The 19,863-nt window shown below is 58.5% G+C and overlaps 1 protein-coding gene across 1 annotated transcript in view; it reads left to right on the forward strand.

The window, feature by feature from the left end:
• The first annotated feature begins 10,972 nt into the window (after nucleotides 1-10,972).
• Nucleotides 10,973-19,863, forward strand: part of TMPRSS4 (transmembrane serine protease 4) — a 37,552-nt gene continuing 28,661 nt past the window's right edge. Inside the window, exon 1 of the mRNA XM_008249423.5 lies at nucleotides 10,973-11,306. Within this exon, the coding sequence (XP_008247645.1) occupies nucleotides 11,304-11,306 (3 nt within the window). The 5' untranslated portion in view covers nucleotides 10,973-11,303. The remainder of the gene's footprint in view (nucleotides 11,307-19,863) is intronic.

Below are 19,863 nucleotides of genomic sequence, written 5' to 3' on the forward strand. Positions count from 1 at the left end.
GGGTTTCCCCAGATTGAACACAGCGAGTGGCCAGGGTACGCTCCCTGGGACACAGCACCAGGGAGCTGGCTAGGAGCAGGAGCTCTGGCTAGAAGACACTGTGACCGCTCCGTCTGCCCCCTCCGTGTCCTTCGAGAGCAGGCATCACGTCCCACAGAGCAGCCAGAGTCTGCAGAGGCCGTGTGAGAGGGCCCGCGGCACCCAGGGTTCTCCTGACACCCGACACCCCTGCTCCGCGCAGACACAGGCTCTCCAGCTTCCTCCACACCCCGCCTGGTCCTTGCTGACCACCTGGGTCAATGCAGTAGTCCCACTCTGTGCCGGGTCTCCCTGAGGACAGGGAGTCACCCTGGATCTCCCAGCCGGCCTTCTCAGGTCTGACTCCTGCCTGAGGTCCCCTCGCCTGGGCTCCAGCCCAGCTTCTCTCACTGGCCGCCCACCCGCCTCCTGCTGTCTCTCTACCCCAGGCTCCCTCCACACAGCTGCCTGCCAGCTGCTCTTGCAAACAAACAAAAACCAGTCACCCTCTTGCTTCTGCAACCGGCTCCTGGGGCCTGGTTCCCAAACTTCTTTGATCCCTGCTGGTCATTCTTAACTGTTAGCACACATCTCTATGACTGTGTGTTTGTTTATGCATAGACTGTGTTGACGGGCGCTGCCATCATTAGCCAATGTGGGAATGTATCATACGCCTTTACGAATTACTCACATCAGATTTTAATCTATATTTCAAATTGCCTTGATAACCTGGATTTCTCTCTGCCAACTCCTTTCAATGATGATTAGGTTGTTAGGATTTTCACCCGGAGATGGAAAGAAATGAAAATCCCACTCTGAGAGTAGGGGGCAGCAGCCTCGCCGCCGTCTTCCTGTTTGCTTGTGCCTGCATCGCTGGCCATCTCCCAGTGCCTTTTCTTGCTAAGGCCCCTTGTTCATTCCGCAAGGACCCACTAGCTAAGCTCGCGGATCCATCCCCCACTGACACGGGGAACGGCATCATGATATGCTGATGCAGGATGGAGGCGAGGACCCTCTGGCCCTGGCTGTTGGTCTCCCTGTGCCCTGCCTCCCCTGGACCCTGAAGGCCCCGTGCTGGCACCTGGCACAGGGGCTAACTGCGGGCACCAGGGCCGGCCCCTGCCTTCAGTAGTAGAAAAGCTTAATGCTGTCTATATCTGTAGTTCGGGAATACAGGGAAGCGGAGGTTCCGGTATTTTTCCTGCCCTCGCAGTGGGTCATCTTGCATGATCCCTGTGTGTGGAGGCTGCTGGTCTGTATGAAAGGTCTGATTCCAGATGCGTGCAAGTCCCTTAAAAGATGTGTTATAACCCAGCCACCCCTCTTTCGGGAATACATAGCCAAAGGAAATCGAAGAAACACCTTGTTGTCCCGATAGCTGTGACATGGACTCAACCTGGGTGTCTGTCGGCAGCTGAACAGATGAGGCCAATGAGAGCTGTGCACACAAGGGAATGTCATCCAGTCATGAAGAGGTGATGTCCCACCATCTGCAGCAAGACGAGTGGAACTAGAAGGATGTTGTGGCAAGGGCTACGTCAGACGCGGGAGCATGAATGCTGAGTGCTCTCTCCCCTGTGTGGAGCCACGAAAAGCTCTGAACTTGGACTAGTGACTCCTGGAGCCTGGGAAGCATGGCGGAGGGGAGAGGGCGGAGGCTGGAGACCAGGGACCAGAATGCACCGGGAGGGAAGCACCGGGTGCAGGTGCCCTGCAGCAAAGTCCTTCCTGGAAGACCAGAGCTCAGAGTCTCCAGCGAGAAAGACGGGAACGTCAGCTGCCCTGCTTCTGTCAACACACGTTGTATGCACGTAATAAAGTGTCATGGGGCACCCTCTAAGAATGTACAATTACAAGGGGGGTGGGGCAGGCCCTCGGCCTAGCAGTTAAGATTCCCGCCTCCCACAGCAGAGTGCTTGGCTTTGAGTCCGGCTTCCTGCTAACGCAGACCCTGGGGGGCGGGGGTGATGGCTCAAGTGACTGGGCTCCTGCCACCCACGTGGGGGACCTGGGGGAGTTGCCAGCTCCCGGCTTCAGCCCAGCCCAGCCCAGCCCTGGTTGTTGAGGTCACTGGGGAGTGAACCAGAGGGTGGAACAAAATAAACAACTAAATAAAGCAAACAAATAAGTAAAACAAAACAAAAAAAAAAAAAAAAGGAAGAGAGAGAGAGAGGAGAGAGAGAGGGAGGGAGGGAGGGAGGGAAAGACGTCTTTTGTCTCCCGCTCAGGGCCACGTATGATTCCTCTCCCCAGGACTGGCACAAGGCTGGCCTAGCGAGGGTGCCCAGGAAGCGTCTGTGGCACGGCCTGCAGCTCCCTAAGCACACGCAGCCTCCTCTCTGGTCCAGGGACGCTGTTTTCCCTGCAGCCTCCCCACGTCTCGCTCAAGCACAGCTCAGAAGCCACCTCCTGGGGAGGCCGCACCGCCCACAGCTCTATGCCCAATTGGTCTGTGCGTCCTCAGAGCCCAGCCCACTGAGCGGTTCTCACAGGGCAGGGCTGAGGCCCAGGGACTTCAGCTTTGAGAACTGCCCTTCTGAGCTTGAACCTGCTCCTCTGCAGGCAGCCTTGGCCACAGGCAGGGGAATGAAAGAGGGGACAAGGGAGTGTGGGGGCATCCAGGATGGTTCTGGAGAGGAAAGTGACCTCAAAAGCAGAGGGCTGGGAGCTTCCACCAGCGGGTGGCGTGTGCACGCCGCACCCCAGGCAACCCCGAAGCCAGCGGCCTCTTCCCAAGCTTCACTCCTTGGCCAAGAGCACTCAGTCAAGCCCGACTGAGGCACCAGCCTCATCAATAAATCATCCTCCGTGGGGTTTGCCAAGGCCTGGACACAGACCATCTAAAAGCACTCTCGCTTCCAACGGGGTCAACCCAATGAGCTCAGCCGGTAATGCTTCGCCATCGACTCCATCGCCCGTAAAGAAACCTGAGTCATCCCCAGCTCCTGCCGCGGCCAGGCCCTAGCACGCTGCGTCAGCAGCATCTCCACACTCCAGCGGCCCGGCCACCTGCCCACAGCTGTGCGCTGGGTCTGCCAGCCAAGCACAGCTTTGTGGTGTCGGTGGGGAGCCTAAGACGCACTGTGCACAATGATGGGGCAAGGTTGGGCATAGCCTGTGGCACAGGGCACAGAGAGTAGAAAGTCAGAGCGCGTTTCCCTTCCTTTTCTCCCCCTCCATCCCTGTGGGCCAGGCTCCCATTAGATCTCCTCCAGCCTTCACCCAGAAACTCCACTGCCCCCCGCCACCGGCCACCCTCCCGAGTGCTCCCCACGCTGCAGCTGCCGACACCCATCTCTGTAGTGGGGCTGTGGTTTTTTTTTTTTTTTAAGGTTTATTTTATTTATTTGAAAGGCAGAGTTATAGAGAGGGAGAGAGAGGCAGAGAGAAAGAGAGAGAGAGAGATTTTCCCATCTGCTGGTTCACTCCCCACATGGCCGCCACAGCCAGGGCTGGGCCAGGCCAGAGCCAGAGCCTGGACCTCCATTCGGGTCTCCTACATGGGAGGCAGGGGTCCGAGCAAGCATTTGTCCGTGTTCTGCCACTTTCACAGGTCATTAGCAGGGAGCTGGATCAGATGTGGAGCAGGCAGAACTGGAACCGACACTCAAAGGGGCTGCCAGTGGGTCAGCCTGCTGTGCTGTCCTGCCTGTCTCGGGAGCTGTGCTTAAAACAAAACTTGCTCAGCCAGTATTTGAGCACTTTTTATGGGCTGGGCACAGTGCTGGACTCTCCCAGGGAGCACCGCCCAGGGGCCCCGTGGACGCTGAGAGACTGCGTTAGCTCCATCGCTGCCGTGGCTGGAGCACATCCCCAGAAAGTAACGGCCAGTGCGGTGTTGCTGGGAGGCGGCAGCTTTAAGAGGTCATGAGGGCTGAGCAGAAGGATTAGGGCCATTGTCTCAAGAATGCATTCCTTGTAGGAGGTGCTTCCTTCAGAAGGAGAGAGGAGAACCTATCTGTCTCTCTCTCCTTCTCTCCCTCCCTCTCTCTCTTTCCCTCTTTCTCTCTCCCCCTCTCTCCTTCTCTCTCTCTCTCCCTCCCTCCCTCCTTCCACCTTGGGATGATGTAGCACAAAGGCCCTCACCAGATGCCAGACCCCTCTACCTTGGTCTTCCCAGCTTGCAGAATCCTGAGCCCCCCATTTCTGCTCAGTAGACTTCACCCACTCTCGGGTGTCCTATTATGACAGCACAAAATGGACTGATTGTCTTTAGGCTGGCACTGAGACACGCTCACCTCCACACAACCCTTGCCTGCCCTCCGTCCACACCCGGAACCACCTTGAGCAAATGGACAAGCAGCTGAGACCTGACCCTCCCCCCGCCCCCGCATAAAGAGACTGCCTGAGCCAGTGACAGAAATAAACAGGGAACAGGCAGGAAGTGTGGCTTGGCCACCTGCAGACATATGGAGCCTTGGCTCCTGCAGAGAGAGGGCAGTGGGTGGGAGGGTTGCTCCATCCTCAACACCGCTCTTTGGGTGAGACCACCAACCCCAAGAAGATGGGCTGCTGCCCGGGCACAAGGGCCATGTCACCTCCTCCCTCCTTAACAGCTTCTACACCCCCCTCCCCAACACACACACACACACACACACAGCACACACCTGGCAGATTGGAGGCAGGGGAAGTGAGACTGAATTTAAAAACAGGACTCGACAGGTTACTCTGCTGCCATAAACATGGTCTTGGCCAAGGACGTAAAGCCTGATGTGCGCAGGTGGCCCGGACTTGGCTGCCCTGGCTGTCGAGGCAGGGGCAGGGCAGAGCTGCAGGGATGGGGAAAGTGGAGCCGCACAGAGAATGAGACACAGCCCCCATGCTGGCACGGCCCTCGCCTCCCCCAGGGCTGCAGGAACAACACACTGCAAACAGGGCCGCGAACAGCAGAGATGAGTGGTTTCACGGTTCACCAGAAGCCTGAAACTGGTGTTGAGGGAGCCACGCTTCCCCCAGAACCCACCTGCAGGGAAGATCTGCCTCCATTCAATTTGTGTTACTCTAACAGAATGCCTGCGACTGGGGGATTGGCAAACAATAGTTGGGGATGTAGAAATGATTATTTATTTGAAAGACAGACGGGGAGAGAGAGAGAGAGAGACTCCCCACTCATTGGTTTACTTTCCATACATCCACAACAATCAGGCCAAAACTAGGAGCTGGGAACTCAATTTGAGCGGCAGGCACCCAAGTTTGTGAGCCATCACCTGCTGCCTCCCAGGGCGTATTCTAGCAGGAAGCTGGAATTAGGAGTGGAGCCAGGACTCAAACCCAGGCACTGTGATGTGGGATGCAGGTGTCTAAAGGGGTGTCTTAAACCACTGCCCTAGGAAGATGGTTTGGCCCATGGTTTTGGAGGCTGGAAAGTCCAGAGCGTGGCCCTGGCACCTGGCATGGCCCATGAGCCACGCTGTCACTCAGTTGAAGGACAAGCAAGCACGAAATCAGGATGGAACTTCTCCTTATCTGGAACCCATTCTTGTACTAACTTACCCACTCCCCCAGGGCCCCGCCTCTCACCACCACGGCTGCACTGAGGCAAGGCTCGGCCTCTGGCAGAGAAGCAGTTAGAATGGGCCAAGCACACAGCTGGACAAAACTCCCCTGTGGCTCTGAGACGGCCCAGCCCTGCCCAGAGCAGAAGCCAGTGTCTGACATGGACAGTGTAGGTGGCCCAAACCCTCAGGCCATACTGTGGTGGAGCAGGTAAAGCTGCTGTCTGCAGTGCCGGAATCCTATGTGGTCACCGGTTCCAGTCCCTGCTGCTCCACTTCCGATCCAGCTTTCTGCTATGTCCTGGGAAAGCAGTGGAAGATGGCCCAAGTCCTTGGGCCCCTGCACCGCTGTGGGAGACCAGGAAGAAACTCCTGGCTCCTGGCTTCAGATAGGCCCAGCTTTGGCCATTGCAGCTATCTGGGGAGTGAACCAGTGGATGGAAGACCTCTCTGTCTGTAACTCTGGCTAGAAAGGAAGGAAGGGAGGGAGGGAGGGAGGGAGGAGGAAGGAGGGAGGGAGGGAGGGAAAGAGAGAGAGAAGAGAGAGGAAGGAAGGAAGGGAGCTAGGGAGGGAGGGAGGGAGGGAGGGAGGAAGAAAACAGAACAACAGAGAACGAGTGATGTGTGCAGACGACTCGGCTCTCGGTCATCAAAATAGGGGTGTGCAAGGGGGTGATTCATGAACTGGGGACGGAAATGTTCCTGTTCATTTCGCTGACAATGTTCACATGGCACTGACCACGTGCCAGGCACTGTGGCCAGCACTTTACAGATTCCACGTCACTCAACCCTCACAAGCGCCCGAGGGGGAAGTGAGGCACGGAGAGGTCACTCATGGGCCCAGGGCGACACAGCTGGCCGGTGACAGTCGTCACAGCCAAGACCGAAAGCTGTCAGGAAGATGTCCCACATGCCAGGGAACTTCAAAAAGTTCATGGGAAACAGAATTAAAAAATGAATTTATTTTTGGTGCAAAAAAAAAAAAAAGGAAAGCCGTGCATTTGAGGGGTCTTTAAAAGGCCTGTGGACACTGCGTGTTCTGCAGTGACTAGACAGGGGTTTCAACTGCAGAGTGCACAGGTAAGGAGGGAGCCCCAGCAGGCCCGGCCTGGCTCCCCGCAAGGAGAGATTCTATAACCACCCCTCTCCCCAGCACGGGGTGGGCCCGGAGGCTGTCGAGTGGAGCCTCAAATAACCACACCAAACAAGGGCTGGGAAGGGGCCAGCTTTGCTGCGGCCCATAAGGTTCTGCTCAGGACACCCACATCCCACATTCTAGTGCCTGCATTCAAGCCCTGACTCCACTCCCTATTCCGGCTTCCTGCTAACGTGCTCCCTGGGAGGCAGCAGTGATGGCTCAAGAACTTGGGTCCCTGCCACCCACGTGGGAGACCCAGATTGAGTTCCAGGCACATGGCTTTAGCTTGGCCTGGCTCCGACTCTTGAAGGCATTTGCGGAGTCAGCCAATGGATGGGAGACTTCTGTCTGTCTGTTTCTGTCTCTCTCTTTCAAATAAATCATATAAACTTTAAATTGAAGAACCAAAAAAAAGAACTGAGAATCCTGAACTTGGGCTGGAGGCCCAGGCCCGCTGTGGGCTGGGCACAAGCCTTTCTCTTATGACCCCCGGCGGGCTGGGCAGCTGCTCCCTTCCACACCTGTGTGACCTCAGCTGGGGCTGGTGGTGATTGACAGACAGAATGGCAGGGCGTGCTCAGTCCAGAGAAGCCACAAGCAGCAAAAAGCATGAACACGTGGCCCTCACTCCACGTGCCGGGCCCTCATGCCCCCGGACAGAAGTCAGGTCTCCTTATTCAGTGCTCAAAGCCGCCATCCGATGCCTGGGATCCAGGTCCGTGGAGCTGTGGGAGGCCAGGGCTTTTCTGCTACAAGACACACACATGGGCCCCGCGTGGATCATGGAGAGGGCCTGTGTGCGGCACTCCTGGGGCCTCTGCAAAGCCCCTCTGGCTGAAGATAAAGGAGTCTGGACGCAGGAACTGAGATCCATCCTTCTCGTAGTCTGGGGGCGAGGGCAGCCCGAGAGTCTCCTGCTGAGCTGGGTGCCCCTCGCCATCCCCACATGGCACGCACTTCCCACGCGCCGTGCCGCAGACCCCTGGCATGGCTGGTGCAGGCTCAGCCAGCTCCTGCATGCACCTTTCTCTACAGAGTGTCTTTCAAGGGGCTTGGACCAAAGGCTCCGACGCTGAAACTGATCTAGACTCCTGAGATCCAAGGGGAAGAAGTTTAGGTTCTTGCTGGCTGGGAGCGACCTGGGGTTTTATCTGTGTCGAGCTCCAGTGTCTGAATTCAGCTTGCTCCAGAAATAACAGCCTCTACCCCACCCCTGTGCGTGGGAAGAGATCTGGAACAGCGTGTCTCTGACTGCAAGGTGCATGCCACTCAGCTGGGGCCCCTGCCACGCCGACTGCCGCTGGGGCAGGGTGAGCACTGGGACTCGGCTTTTCCAACACGCTTCCGGGTGGTGGTGTTGACGCTGTCTGTTCCAGGACACCGCTGGAGCAGGAGGAGCGAGGGGCCCTGTGTCTTCAGAGGCTCCGCAGGGGAAGAAGTGCAGGGTGGAGGCAGGCTGGGCACCTCACGGCAGGAGCGGCCGGCTTTCTCCCACCACCCTGTCTGAGGGCATCACAGAACATGCTTGTTGCCTGGGTGGATGGATGGACAGGCGGGTGACTGCTTGCTGATATGCACATCAAATGCACAATCAGAAACAGCTAGCAATTAATACAGAGCCCTGTAAGTTATGTATCTAGGTGAAAATGTCCCAGGGGGAAAAAAACGAAGGAAAAAGAAGGACAGAGGGAGGCGGGGGAGTGGTGGCAGATGACAAAGATTCCCCGAGGTCCCCTGGAGTTTTCCTTTTATCTCAACTGGAACATCTTTTAACGGCTGGGTCCTCTCTCCCCTGGCAGTCTATGAGGTACGTACATACAGCTGGCACAAGAATGGGCTCTAACAGTCGCTCAGTGAACACACGGCCTGTGAGATGCACAGGGATAACAGCTTCACTCACCGAGTGTCTTTTAGGCAGCAGACACATCACATGGATTATCTTGTTCAGTGTTCATAACAACCTTATGAGGTCAGTACTATTAAATGAGGTCAGTACTCTGTAGACGAGGAAGGCAGGGTTCAGGAGGACTAACTGAAACACCCAGTCATGCAGCTAATTGGGGGTTGAGACGAGGGCACAAGGCCCCAGGCTGTTGGAGCCCATGCTCTTGACCAAAGGTGACCCAGGTTGTGTGAGGACTAAAGTTCAGACGTTCTACAGTGCTCTTTCAGGAAAGGAATGCCAAAAAAAACTTACAAAAAAATACAACTGCATGAATACACAAGGGTTCTTCAAGAAGTTCTTGGGAAAATGATATTAAAAGTTTATTTTGGTGCAAAACATTTATGAGATGCATGCACAGATTTTTCATAATACATATGGGCTGGTTAAGGGCCTCGAGTTGCTGGGAGCCTCCCCAGAGCCTCGGGAGGGGTTGTGCCAGGGAGGGGCTTTGAAGCTGCCTCTGACCTGGACACACAGAAGAACGCAGGCCAAGGGAAGGGAGAAGGTGGAGGAGACATTGCTGGGGAAAGAGAGAGAGAAAAGGAAGGAAAAGCGGAAGGGAGCTGCGAGAGACCTGAGGCAGCCGCCCAGTGATGCAGTTTCACACCTGGCACCTGCGAGCCACAGGCCACCTCCCCGCGGTGGCGGGTGTCACAGCGGCCCTGCCCAGACCTGCCCACAAGCCTCCTTCTCAGCCCCCCCCCCCCCAGGCTCGAGACCCAGCCTGGAGCTGGGGCCAGAGTTAGAGCCAGGAGGGCTGAGTCACCACGTGCCCCCCCTCCACTCCCTCCCCCCCGCAGCCGTGCCCAGCAGCCTTCCGGCCCAGGCAGCTGCCTCCTGCCTGGCTCACCTGAGCACCAGGGGAGGCAATGCAAACCCCTGGAACCAAAGCAAGGGCAGGCCTGCTCCAGGGTGGCCCACTCGCCTCTTCCCACCCCACCTCCCTTTCAGGGAGGGCCCTGCCTGGATCTTCACAGCCTGGCGCCTGAAACCACCTGTTCTCAGGTCCCAGGCTCTTGACTCTTGCCTGAAACAAAGGCCGCTACTCTAAAGTGGGTAGAGGCTTGGGGCCGTGTCGGCTCAAGAGGCCCTTGGAGGTCAGCCTCAAGTCCCTACTGTTCGCATGCCCAAGGCCATGTGGCTCACTGAGATCTGATCACCAGGGCCATCCCAGACCACATACCCAGGGCTTTCAGACATTGCTCACATGGCTGGTGGCAGGAGGTGACCCCAGTGCCGCCCCAGCTCTGCCAAACACTGCTTCATCTCCACGGGCTATGGGGAAAGTACTCCTCACGGGGTTGTGGTGAGAATAAAGAGTGATGGCCAGAACCATGTGCCCCACGGAGGGGCTCCTGGGAGGGGCGCAGCTGGGAGGGGCGAGGATTTGTTCAGAAGCTCACGTTCATTAGCTGCCCTCCATAGAACACGAGAAGGTACCCAAGTCCTTTCCAACTCTTTGGGCCCTGGTTCCAAGGGCCCCGCACACGCCGCAGCCAGGGAGTCAGAAGTGACCCCCTGGGAGAGAGGAGGCCTGGGCCCTCGCTGCAGCACCACGGGGATCTTCACGGAGGTTAAGCCTGAGACTCTCGGGCAGGATGCTGGCTGTGGTCCTCTGCCTGTTAGCCCTGCACTGACAGTTCCACTCCTGGGAAAGAGAGCATAGCTCACCTCCTCCTCCTCCTCCCCCTGTTCCTCCTCCTCCTCCCCCTTCTAGATTTATTGGAAAAGTAGAGTTACAGAGAGAGAGAGAGAGAGAGAGAGAGAGAGAGAGGAGAGAGATGAGATCTTCCATCTTGTTGGTCCACTCCCCAAACAGCCACCATGGAAGGGGACCAGACCAGACCAAAGCCTGAAACTCCATCGAGGTCTCTCACATGGGTGGCAGGGACCCAAATGCTCCAGCCATCTTCCTCTGCCTTTCCAGGCATTAGGAGCAGGGGCAGAAGCAGAGCACCTGGGACTTGAACCCATGCTCTGATATGGGATGCCTGGGTTGCAGGCAGAGGCTTAACCCGCTGTGCCACACGCCGGCGCCAATCCCATCTTCTTAAGGGAAGAAGCTGCCTTCTCTGTGCACTTCCCAGGCTTGCTGCTCCGCGTGTGGCAGGCATCCCCTCCTACTCAGCAGAAAATTCCCTCACCCCAGCCCCTGGGCCCCTCCACTTTGCACACAGCTCCAAACCAAAGCACCCACACAGACAGAAGTCGAGAGAGGAGAGAGGGAGAGAACTCAGCTCTGACATCACCCTCAGCCAACACCCAGTTGGGTGGAAGCCATTCAGGCGGGAAGGCTTTTATGACATCTCAGGTGTGTCACCTGTTCTGAGGCCGAAGGGCTCCAAGAGCTGGTGAATGACTCCAGGTGTGGGTCCTGCCCCTAAGACGGGTGTCGGGTTACAAGACGCATAATCATTCCAGTTTGGCAACTTCACCTGTGGGGTTGATTTCATCGACCTGCCTTGCAGTCCCCAAATCACTCCTAGAATACAGCGGTGGGAGGTGGCCGGCTTGGCTGGCAAGGGGGACAGGGATGCTGGCCGTGAGGGACCAAGGCCTGCCCTGCACTTGGGCCTCCTCCAGCCGGTGCTGACCGGGATTTCTGACCTGCCGGCCCTGGTCCTGAACCCCTCCTCCCACCCTGGGTCACAGATCTGGGCTCCAGGCTGCAGAGGACATTGCAAGATCACAAGATCGCACAGTCAGCATGGTGAGTGTGGGGGCCTTGGCTCCCAAGACTGGGGGGTGGGGAGTGGGGGTGGGAGGGTCCCCCCATACAGAGCTCCTCAAGCAGTCCAAGAGGCCATCAGCTGAGATTCTGTAACACCTTGCAGGTTCAAAAAAGGGGTCACAAGCAAATCACCCCCATATCCTGCCCTTTACATGCCCTGTGCCCACCTGCCCTCCTCTCTCCCGCCACTGGCAGTGGCCTCCTTGGACCCGTGCATCAAGGGAGCAGCGGCCCGAGGCCAGGGCTGACCTTTCTCACCGTTCCCTGCCTGCTAGCTGCTCTCTGGCCCAGTGCCTAGCAGTCTGGCTGGAGACTGGCACTGTTCCGTCAAGGGCAGGGGACTCTTTGCACTTCCCAGTGGCCCTCTGCCTCCCCCGGGAAACTGACTCCTTTGCTTTGTAAAGGAAATGGTGCAGAGATGCTTCAACACAACCCCGGTGTCTGTGGCAACCACTTGGTCTCTTCCCTCCTCGGAGCACCCAGGGCATCTCCACTGCCTTAGGGCCAGGAGAACCCCACCCCCACCCCGGGCCACGGAGGATAACAGGGCCAGCGGGGAACAGGCAGCAGCTGGGTCCGAGGTAGGCCCCACCCTCTCTCCCATCCTCGGCCAGGATGCAGCACCCAAGTGAAAGGGGAGGGGAGGCGAAGCGAGGGGAGCGGCCGCCCCGCTGCAGGGCCGCTGGGTGACCAGGTGAGCGTCTCCCGACTCCCAGCCCCAGTGCTTCCCTTCACTCTTAGCACAGGCTGGCAAAGCGCTGGCTCCAGGGCAGGGGGGCAGGAAGCAGAGGGGCTTTGCCTGATTTACCTGGGCAGGGAGCCAGGACCAAAGCCCCAGCTTCCTGCTTCCCCGTCCAAGGTGGCACCGGGAAACAGCCTGTGTGCAGGGCAGCTGCGTCCCCGGGTTCTGGGCAGGTGAGGGGCTGCTGCGGGCTCTCTGAGCACACTGGGGCGCCGCCTGGAGAGTGGCGGAGACAGGAGGAGCCTCCAGGGCACATCACCTGAGCCCTAACTGCAGAATCGAAAGGGCAGGAGGCCAGCTCCCGCCTTAGTTGGGCACTTGAGGCATTTGTCCCTGGACACGCATGGACTCCCTCTGCAAAATGGGCAGAATAAGGCCCACGGCACTGCAGGCGCGCACACAGGGTTGGTGGGGAGGCTGAGAGGGCAGGAGTGGTGCTGTGAACCAGGAAGCCCTGCACACAAGGCAGCCCCTCTGGGAAACTGTGGCTGCGCAGGCCACCCTGAGCCTCTGCGCTCCAGGAAGGGAGGGTGGGTGGTGGCCCATGGGCTGCAGGGCTCAGGACTGGGGTTCCAGGGTGCGATGGAGGAGGCTTCTGGTGCCTGAACTATCATAAATCAGCTGTGCCCACTGACCCTGTGAGTTCCCTCGCACGAGCCCAGGACCACCACAGCTCCCAGCCCCGAGAGAGGACTGCCATCTTGCGCCCAGGCTCCACCCTCCCTGGGCCTCCTCTCCCAGCCTCTCCAACACTCACAGGCCCCTCCTGGGCACAGCAGGGCAGAGTGTTGTTAACAAGGCTTCTTCCCGGCACCATTCAGCTGGGAGTGCTGGAGCTGGGGACACAGCCAGGACAGAGAGCAGAGTTCCATCTGTCCCGGTAGGGAAGGTGTCCCGGAGGGCTCCTCTGTAGCCAAGGCCTGGGCAGAAGTCAGACATCCTGTAACTGACCATCCTAGCCTTGACCTCTTCCCACCCCCGAGGCTACAAACACTCCTCAAGCCACAGCACAGGGGCATTAGTTAGCACCTGGTCTATCCAACCCTTCCAGCTGCTCTGCAGGGAGCTTCCTAAGGCCCCTCCTTTCCTTGGCAGCCTGGTGCAGACCCAGAGGGCTGGCTGGGCTGCGCTGGGGCTCAGGAGTGAGGCAGAGGCAGCCAGGATCGGGAGCAGGTGCAGGGCCCTCCGCAGACTGAGCCCTGCTGGTGTCATCCTGGGTCAGGGGACAGACTGAAAGTCATGCAGAGGCAAGACCCTAGTGGGCAAGAGAGCAAAGAGCGGCCGCTCTCCTGCCTGCTCTGCCAGGACCCTCCCTGCCTGGCTGAGGGGACCTCATGTCGCTGTGGCCCTCAAAAGAAGCTGCAGCCACCCAGGTACCTGACTCTGGCCAGCCTCTAAGTGAAAGGAGGGCCCAGCCTGGAGGCACTGAGAAAGGAGAGTGTGACAAGGACAATGGGGAGGGGTCACAGCTACCCTTGGAGCAGAGGGGAGTCTCTCATGTGCTTGGGAAGTTGTCCCAGAAGAGAAAGCGTTTGCATGGGTTCTTGCAGGTTGAGCTGACTTGCTCCAGGCAGAGGGAACTGCATGCAGACAGCATGACAGCGTGGCAGTGTGGGGACAAAGGCCCAGGGCACACAGGTGTCACAGGCTGAGGTCCGGTCCCCCATGGAGCTCAGGTTCAGGGTCCGCACCTCACCCTGGAGGTCAGTGCAGCCCAGATGGGGAACTTGGTGCAGCCACCCTTCCCCCACCCCTGAGGCAGTTCAGCTCCACTCATCCATTCCACGCGAGGGCAGTGGGCCTCACACGTGCCGGGCACTGGACATGTGATTGCTGGGGAGAGAAAGACCTGGCTCCTGCTCTCGCAGAGCTCAGAGGCTAGAGGGCTGCAGGGTCAGGGTAGACATTCACCAGATGACCCCACAGACTCGTGGTGGCCCACAACAGAGGCCATGCTACGGCACAGCAGGACCCGGGCCTGAGGGCTGTATAAGAGCTCCCTGTAGGAGCGAAGGAGAAGCAGCACACACCCCTACCCCTGGGTTCTTCCTTCCTGGCCTGTGCCTGGTGCGGCCTGGAGAAGGGCCTCCTGCGTGTCCCAGACCCCTCTCCTCCCCTTCAGCACACCCGCAGCAGAGCCCTGCACTCGCCAGCCTAGCCCCTGGGGATGCCTAAGAGATCTGGGGCACTGAACATGGCAAGCGAGGAGAGACCAATCCAGGGAGGGAGATGAGAAGAAAAACAGACCTAAACCAGGGCTCAGGGACCCAGACAGCAGCTCCCCAGAGCCCCGGGAGCAGCCCAGGACAGCAGGCAGCAAGACTGACCTCAAGCTGAAGACCTTCAAGTTTCTCAAGCACCTGTTGCACCCTCCGCCCTCCTCCTGCTCAGATAAAAACGTCAGCCCCTGTAAAACACTCCAGGTTCCCAAGCAGTGGTTCCCCAAGGCAGTGGACTCCCCGGCGTGGAAGGTGCAGGGTGCCTCTGTGTTAATTAAACCTGCTGCCATCTGACAGTGAGCTTCTTGGCAACAGGGCAGATGGCGTCTCTGTGGTTCAGCCCAGAGCCTGGATGGAGCAGGCCCTTGGTAAAACCTGTGAATGCTCCCATCACTGGATGGCAGATAAGTGATCAGAGCCTGAATCCCCTTCAACCAGCTTCTGATCTCTCTGACACTGGAAACGAAGTTCAGGTTCAACTGGAAACAGACCAGACTAGACCAGCGGTGTAACCAGAGTGTCTGGGGGTGAGGAGGGACAGGCCCCAGCCTGCCCGGACACCCAAGTAGGAGGGAAGAGGTGGGGAGGGCAGAGCCCGGGCAGCAATCCCCGGGAATGTGTTCAGCTCCACGTCCCCACCTGCCACTCCTGTCAACTTTCCCGATTACGAGAAATTTTCAAACAAGGCTCAAAACCACAACCCCTGCCCCTTGCACCCGGAACATCCATCGTCCAGCTTTCTCATATAATCTACACGCAACCGGAAACCTTCCTCAGGCGGCAGACTAAAGGAACACTCACGGAAGAGGTGACAGAATGAGCCGGCACCTGTCCAGGGCGGCCGCGTGTCTTCCGTCACAAAATCTCTCGCACATCGGACTGGCTGGGCTCTGCCGCTGGCATGCTTTAGGCACTCCCTGCTGTCTCAGTTGCTTCCTCTATCATACTCATTTGTTCATTCATTCACTCACTCCTGTGTTGCCTGAGCCTCTACTACGTGCTGGGTACTAGCAAGACGCCGTTGGGAGATTCAGAGAAGAATGTGCAGAATCTAGGCCCTCCGATCCGGGTACTGCCCGGGTGGGGCAGGAGCAGGCTAAGCCGCTGCCCCTTCCATGGGCAGAGCAGGCACGCATCCACCCGATGATGCCAGACACTGGCTGGGGACACCACCTGGGAGTGCATGGCCAGTGCCCAGGGAGGACCTCCCCTGACAACAAGGAGCCCCTGGAAGGGTTAGAGAGCACGAGCCACAGTGGTGGTGTCTCATCTTCAGCCTAAGCAGCGAGTGCCGCATTGCTGGGGAAGCTCCGCCCCAACCTGACACAGGGTGTTCTCCAGTCAAGGTGCAGACAGGTTAGTGACTTCACAAAGGCCCCTCTCCGGAGCTCCTGCCAACCCTCCAAGAGGTGGACCCCAACCACCAGCACCTGCAGAAGCAGGGCGCCCCGCTTCCCTCCTGGAGGCCCGTGGCTCCTACCCAAGTATGCAGGGGGTGAAGACTGTGGCACAGCTGTTTGTGCCAGGAGACCCATCTGCCGCTAACTACCAAAGCTCACAGAGGGGAAAGCTGCGCCAGGTCAAAGGAAAACTGATGGGCAGAACCATCTCAGGCGTAATGACCTCAAGAGCTCTGCGCCTCACACCCAATGCTGCTCAGGGGAGAAGCCCAAGTCAGCTCGAGACGGTGGAGGACAGACAAGTGACTTAAAGAGAGAAAATTATGAACGGACCGGGCCTGGGGCCGGCCGGGAGCAGACGTGAAGTCCCAGAAGAGCTCTTCAGGATCACAGACCCCGAAGAGAGACCCTCCGAGGCCTGCGAGGGGCGTGGCTCCCCCACTCTGCCCCCCTACCATCTGCTGTAGAAGCCAAGCCTAGAAAAGACCAGAGATGCCTGTTGGCAAGGCCTGCGGCCCCGCCCACTTCTGCCCGGTCTCTCTCCCCTGGCAGGCCCTGGCTCCCCCACCCCCACCCCTCAGAATCCCCCCAGGAGCCCTTGCTGGCTCTGCCCCCTGTCTCTGCAGCAACCTGCGCCCCCCTGGCTTCTGCACACACATCGTCCGTTTCCAGGAAGCGCTGGCTGCTGGAAGCCGTGTACCCTGTGGCAGGGGAAGGCTTGGCCATGACTTGCCGCATGCGTCCTCGGGACGACCACACGGATTCAAAAGGAAGTGTTTGTCCTTGTCCTTACAGCGCCTTTGCGTCTCTGACCTGCGTGTGCTCCCTCCCTGCAGGGAACCTTCACAGAGGCGCCGGGACGTCCCTGTAGGTCCCCTTGCTGCCCTGGTCACCCTCCCCAGAGGCACTTAGTCCACTTTCTTCCCGCCCTGAAGTCAGGCCCTTCGGCCTGAGAAATCCCAGAAATAGCTAGCATTTGCTCCATTCACATCAGGTCCTCTCCAAGCTCCCGCCCATTAATAATGAATCATTTCTGAGCATCCTCCATGACAAGCCCTGGCCAGGTTCTATTTTAATGTTACTATTATTAATTATTAATAAAAATAATAGATTAGATGCTGCATGGGCACAAGGGTTTTGCCTCTTGCTCCTCACTGGATGATAGATGATTATTATTAATTATCATTATTAAACTGCTAGTGCGCTCCCACTGTGCACCGGGCAGTGTGCTATGTGCTATGCGTGTTTTAGGGAACCACTAGGAGTCTCTCTCTCTCTCTCCTTCACACACACACACCACGCTGTGGTACTCCGTGGATAAATCACTTGCCCACAGCATCTGCCTGGTGAGCAACAGAAGTGGGCTTCGGACCCAGAGTGCAGGATGCAAGGCTGCTCCTCCAGAAAGCGCAGCCTCTTCTGGCCAAGGGCAGCCCAGCCAGGAAGGCCTTCCGGGAGCCCTCACAGTGGTCTGGGAGTGGGCAGGGAAGCGGTGAGAGCCCTCACTTTGGGTTATGTAACAGCACAGCAATGCGTGCAGAGACGTCTTGCAAGCAGCACGGAGGCTGAGCTCAGAGCTCACGGGGCAGACATGGCGGCCTCACTTAACCGGGAAAGTGGCCGCAGCAGCCACAGCAGGTGCCCAGAGGCCAGCTGTCGCCGGAGCGCCCAGAACAAGTGAGACTGCTCCACCCTGTCCTCGTACGGAGCCACAGTGCAGGCCCTCCTTGAACGCTGGGTGGAGTTTGGGGTGACCAGAGTGGAGGGGACTCATTCCCACTTCCACTTACCAATCCCCCCACTATGCTTCAAGCACCGAGCGAGGCACGCCATGTCCATCAGTGTGTTTAGCCCTCACCAACAACCCTAAGACGTAGACTGCATCCTAGAAAAAATTCATCAACTTGCCCAGCACCACCTGCCTGGGAAGGAACTGAACTGGACTGGGGCCACTGTGCCTGCTCAGGGGGAGCAAGACCAGAGGACAGACCCCTTCTGACCAGAGCAGCTGAGACTCCCAGAACCACAAGGACCAGTCAAGGGCAGACACGAACAAGCCAAGATGGCAGTGGGCCAGACGGGTGCCGGCAGCCTTGAAGAGGCACATTGTCCCTAGCAGGTGCAGCGTCTCGCAGCCTTTTCTCACTGTTGTCCTGTGAAGTTCATTTTCTCACACCCACGTTCCAGAGGACGAGGCCGGGTCCAGGAGACATTGGTGGTTTACCCAAGGTTGCTCAGCAGGTCAGGAGAGGAGCCAGACCCTCTAACCCCAATCTCCTCCTTCCCTGCCGCCTAAAAGACAGCCTAGGACATTGTAACAAGAGAGTATGGTGTTCCAAAGACAGGGGTGATTCCAAGGAATTCTTTTGTGAATTTCAGACCACAGCCTGAGTGGCAGCTCCTTGGCTCAGGTATTGGCTGTGCTTCAAGGACCCTTCTAAGCTTCAGTAGGATCCAGGGGTCTGCACCAGGCTGGAAGCCTGACCCCTGCGGTCTGACCCCTGCTGGTTCTTCCAGGTCCCCAATAGTCACTGGCCGAGCACCGCCCTCAGGGGCACAAAGGCAGAGTCACCTTCCCCCCCCCCCCATTCGGATCCTACCGGGAGGGGAGGGTGAGCTCAGATGGGCCCACCACCCTAGGGCACAAGGAAAGCTGGACAAAGTAGAGCTGCTGAAAACTCAGACAGGCGGGAGAGATTGGCCTGCTTCCCCTGGGAGGGGCTTCCAAGCACTCTGGCTCCCTGCAATGTCCCCCGGGAGCAAGGCCCTCCAACGGGGAGCCAGGTGGTCTGCAGGACTAGCACCGTACCTGCCCTGCACCTTGCCCTGCCTCGTGATCTGTGCCTCAGCTCCTCCATTTGTGAACCTGGCATTTAACGACCTGTCACCCTCCCTTTGGGCCGTATGGAAACACAAAGCTTGAGCCTTCAATGCTGGGAGCTGAACAGCAGGCTGGCAGCAGGATAAAGGCAGCCACCTGACACCGCCCGGCCGCCCCAGGCCGCCCCAGGCCCTGCCCTAGAGCCATTATATGCTGGGATGGGGGCTGGGTTCTGGGCTCAGATTGCCAGCAGGTCAGCACCTATGTGGCTTAGAACAAGGCAAAATGGATTCTAATGTAGCAGCCGAGACTGAGGTTAGAGCTAAAGGGAAATGCGCCATGTGTAAGGACGCCTCCACCGAAGGCAGAGCATGGAGGACGCCTCCCGCCCAACCCGCACGTGAGGGCTTGGGGTCCACCTGTATGTGGCCCGGGCTGCCCAGGGGGTGGTCCTGCCTGGAGACACATCTGGAACCTTCCATGTGCTCTGGGCTACTGCCCACAGCCAGGCTCCCCTAGGAGACACATACCAGTGCACCCCTCCGCTTCTGCTCTCAACACCTTACCTGTCATGGCTGAGGCTCTCCTTGCCAGCCAGGCGAATGCATCCAACTGCCTGTCCCAGCTTCCGGGGGGACGGTCACAGCTGCTCACAGGTCGGGTGAGCGAGCAGTGGGATACCCCTTCACAGGAGCACGGAGCCAGCCGAGGCCGAGACCCACTGCCGAGCCGACTGTGAGCAGCCCTGGGTCCCTTGGCTCGTCCAGGGAGCTTTCCCCACCCCCTCCCCTGGGTTTCTCTCCCCACCAGCGCCAGCAACCTGGCTGCACCTGCCAGAGCCTCAAGGGACCTGTTACCCACCTCCTAGCAACAGCAGCATCTCGGCCTCTGGGTTTTCCTCCCAGGAGACCCCGGGAAGTGCGGGCCTCGGCCCCCATGGGGTCCTGGAGCTGGCGCAGGTGGCAGCAGGGCCAGAAAGCCCCCTTGGCTGTGCCCCTACTTTTCTCCCGGCTCCACCCCTACTGCCTTCTTCCAAAGTCGGCCTTGCATGGAGAAGGAGAGGCAAGCAGGGAGGGGGGAGGTCTCTTCCTCAGACCATGGCAGCCGGTGCAGCTCCTGCGCACTGCCTTGTGAGGGTGTTAACCCTTGCATCTGCTTCCCACTACCCAGAGGGCCCTCATGATTGACAGAGGTTGTGAGGTGTGCTGGAGGCTGGTGGAGAACTCCTCCTTCCTAGACTGGTTGTCCAGAGCTTCTGCGCACCAGGCTAGTCTTACAAACAAGATCTGTCTGGGTCCAGCTCCGCCATCTCTGAGCTCAATGGGAAGCAGGCCCCTGACACGTCTGCCTGCCA

This window comes from Oryctolagus cuniculus, chromosome 1 (genome assembly GCF_051225735.1).
Source record: "Oryctolagus cuniculus isolate XC-2025 breed Fujian yellow rabbit chromosome 1, ASM5122573v1, whole genome shotgun sequence".
Taxonomy (NCBI): Eukaryota; Metazoa; Chordata; class Mammalia; order Lagomorpha; family Leporidae; genus Oryctolagus; species Oryctolagus cuniculus.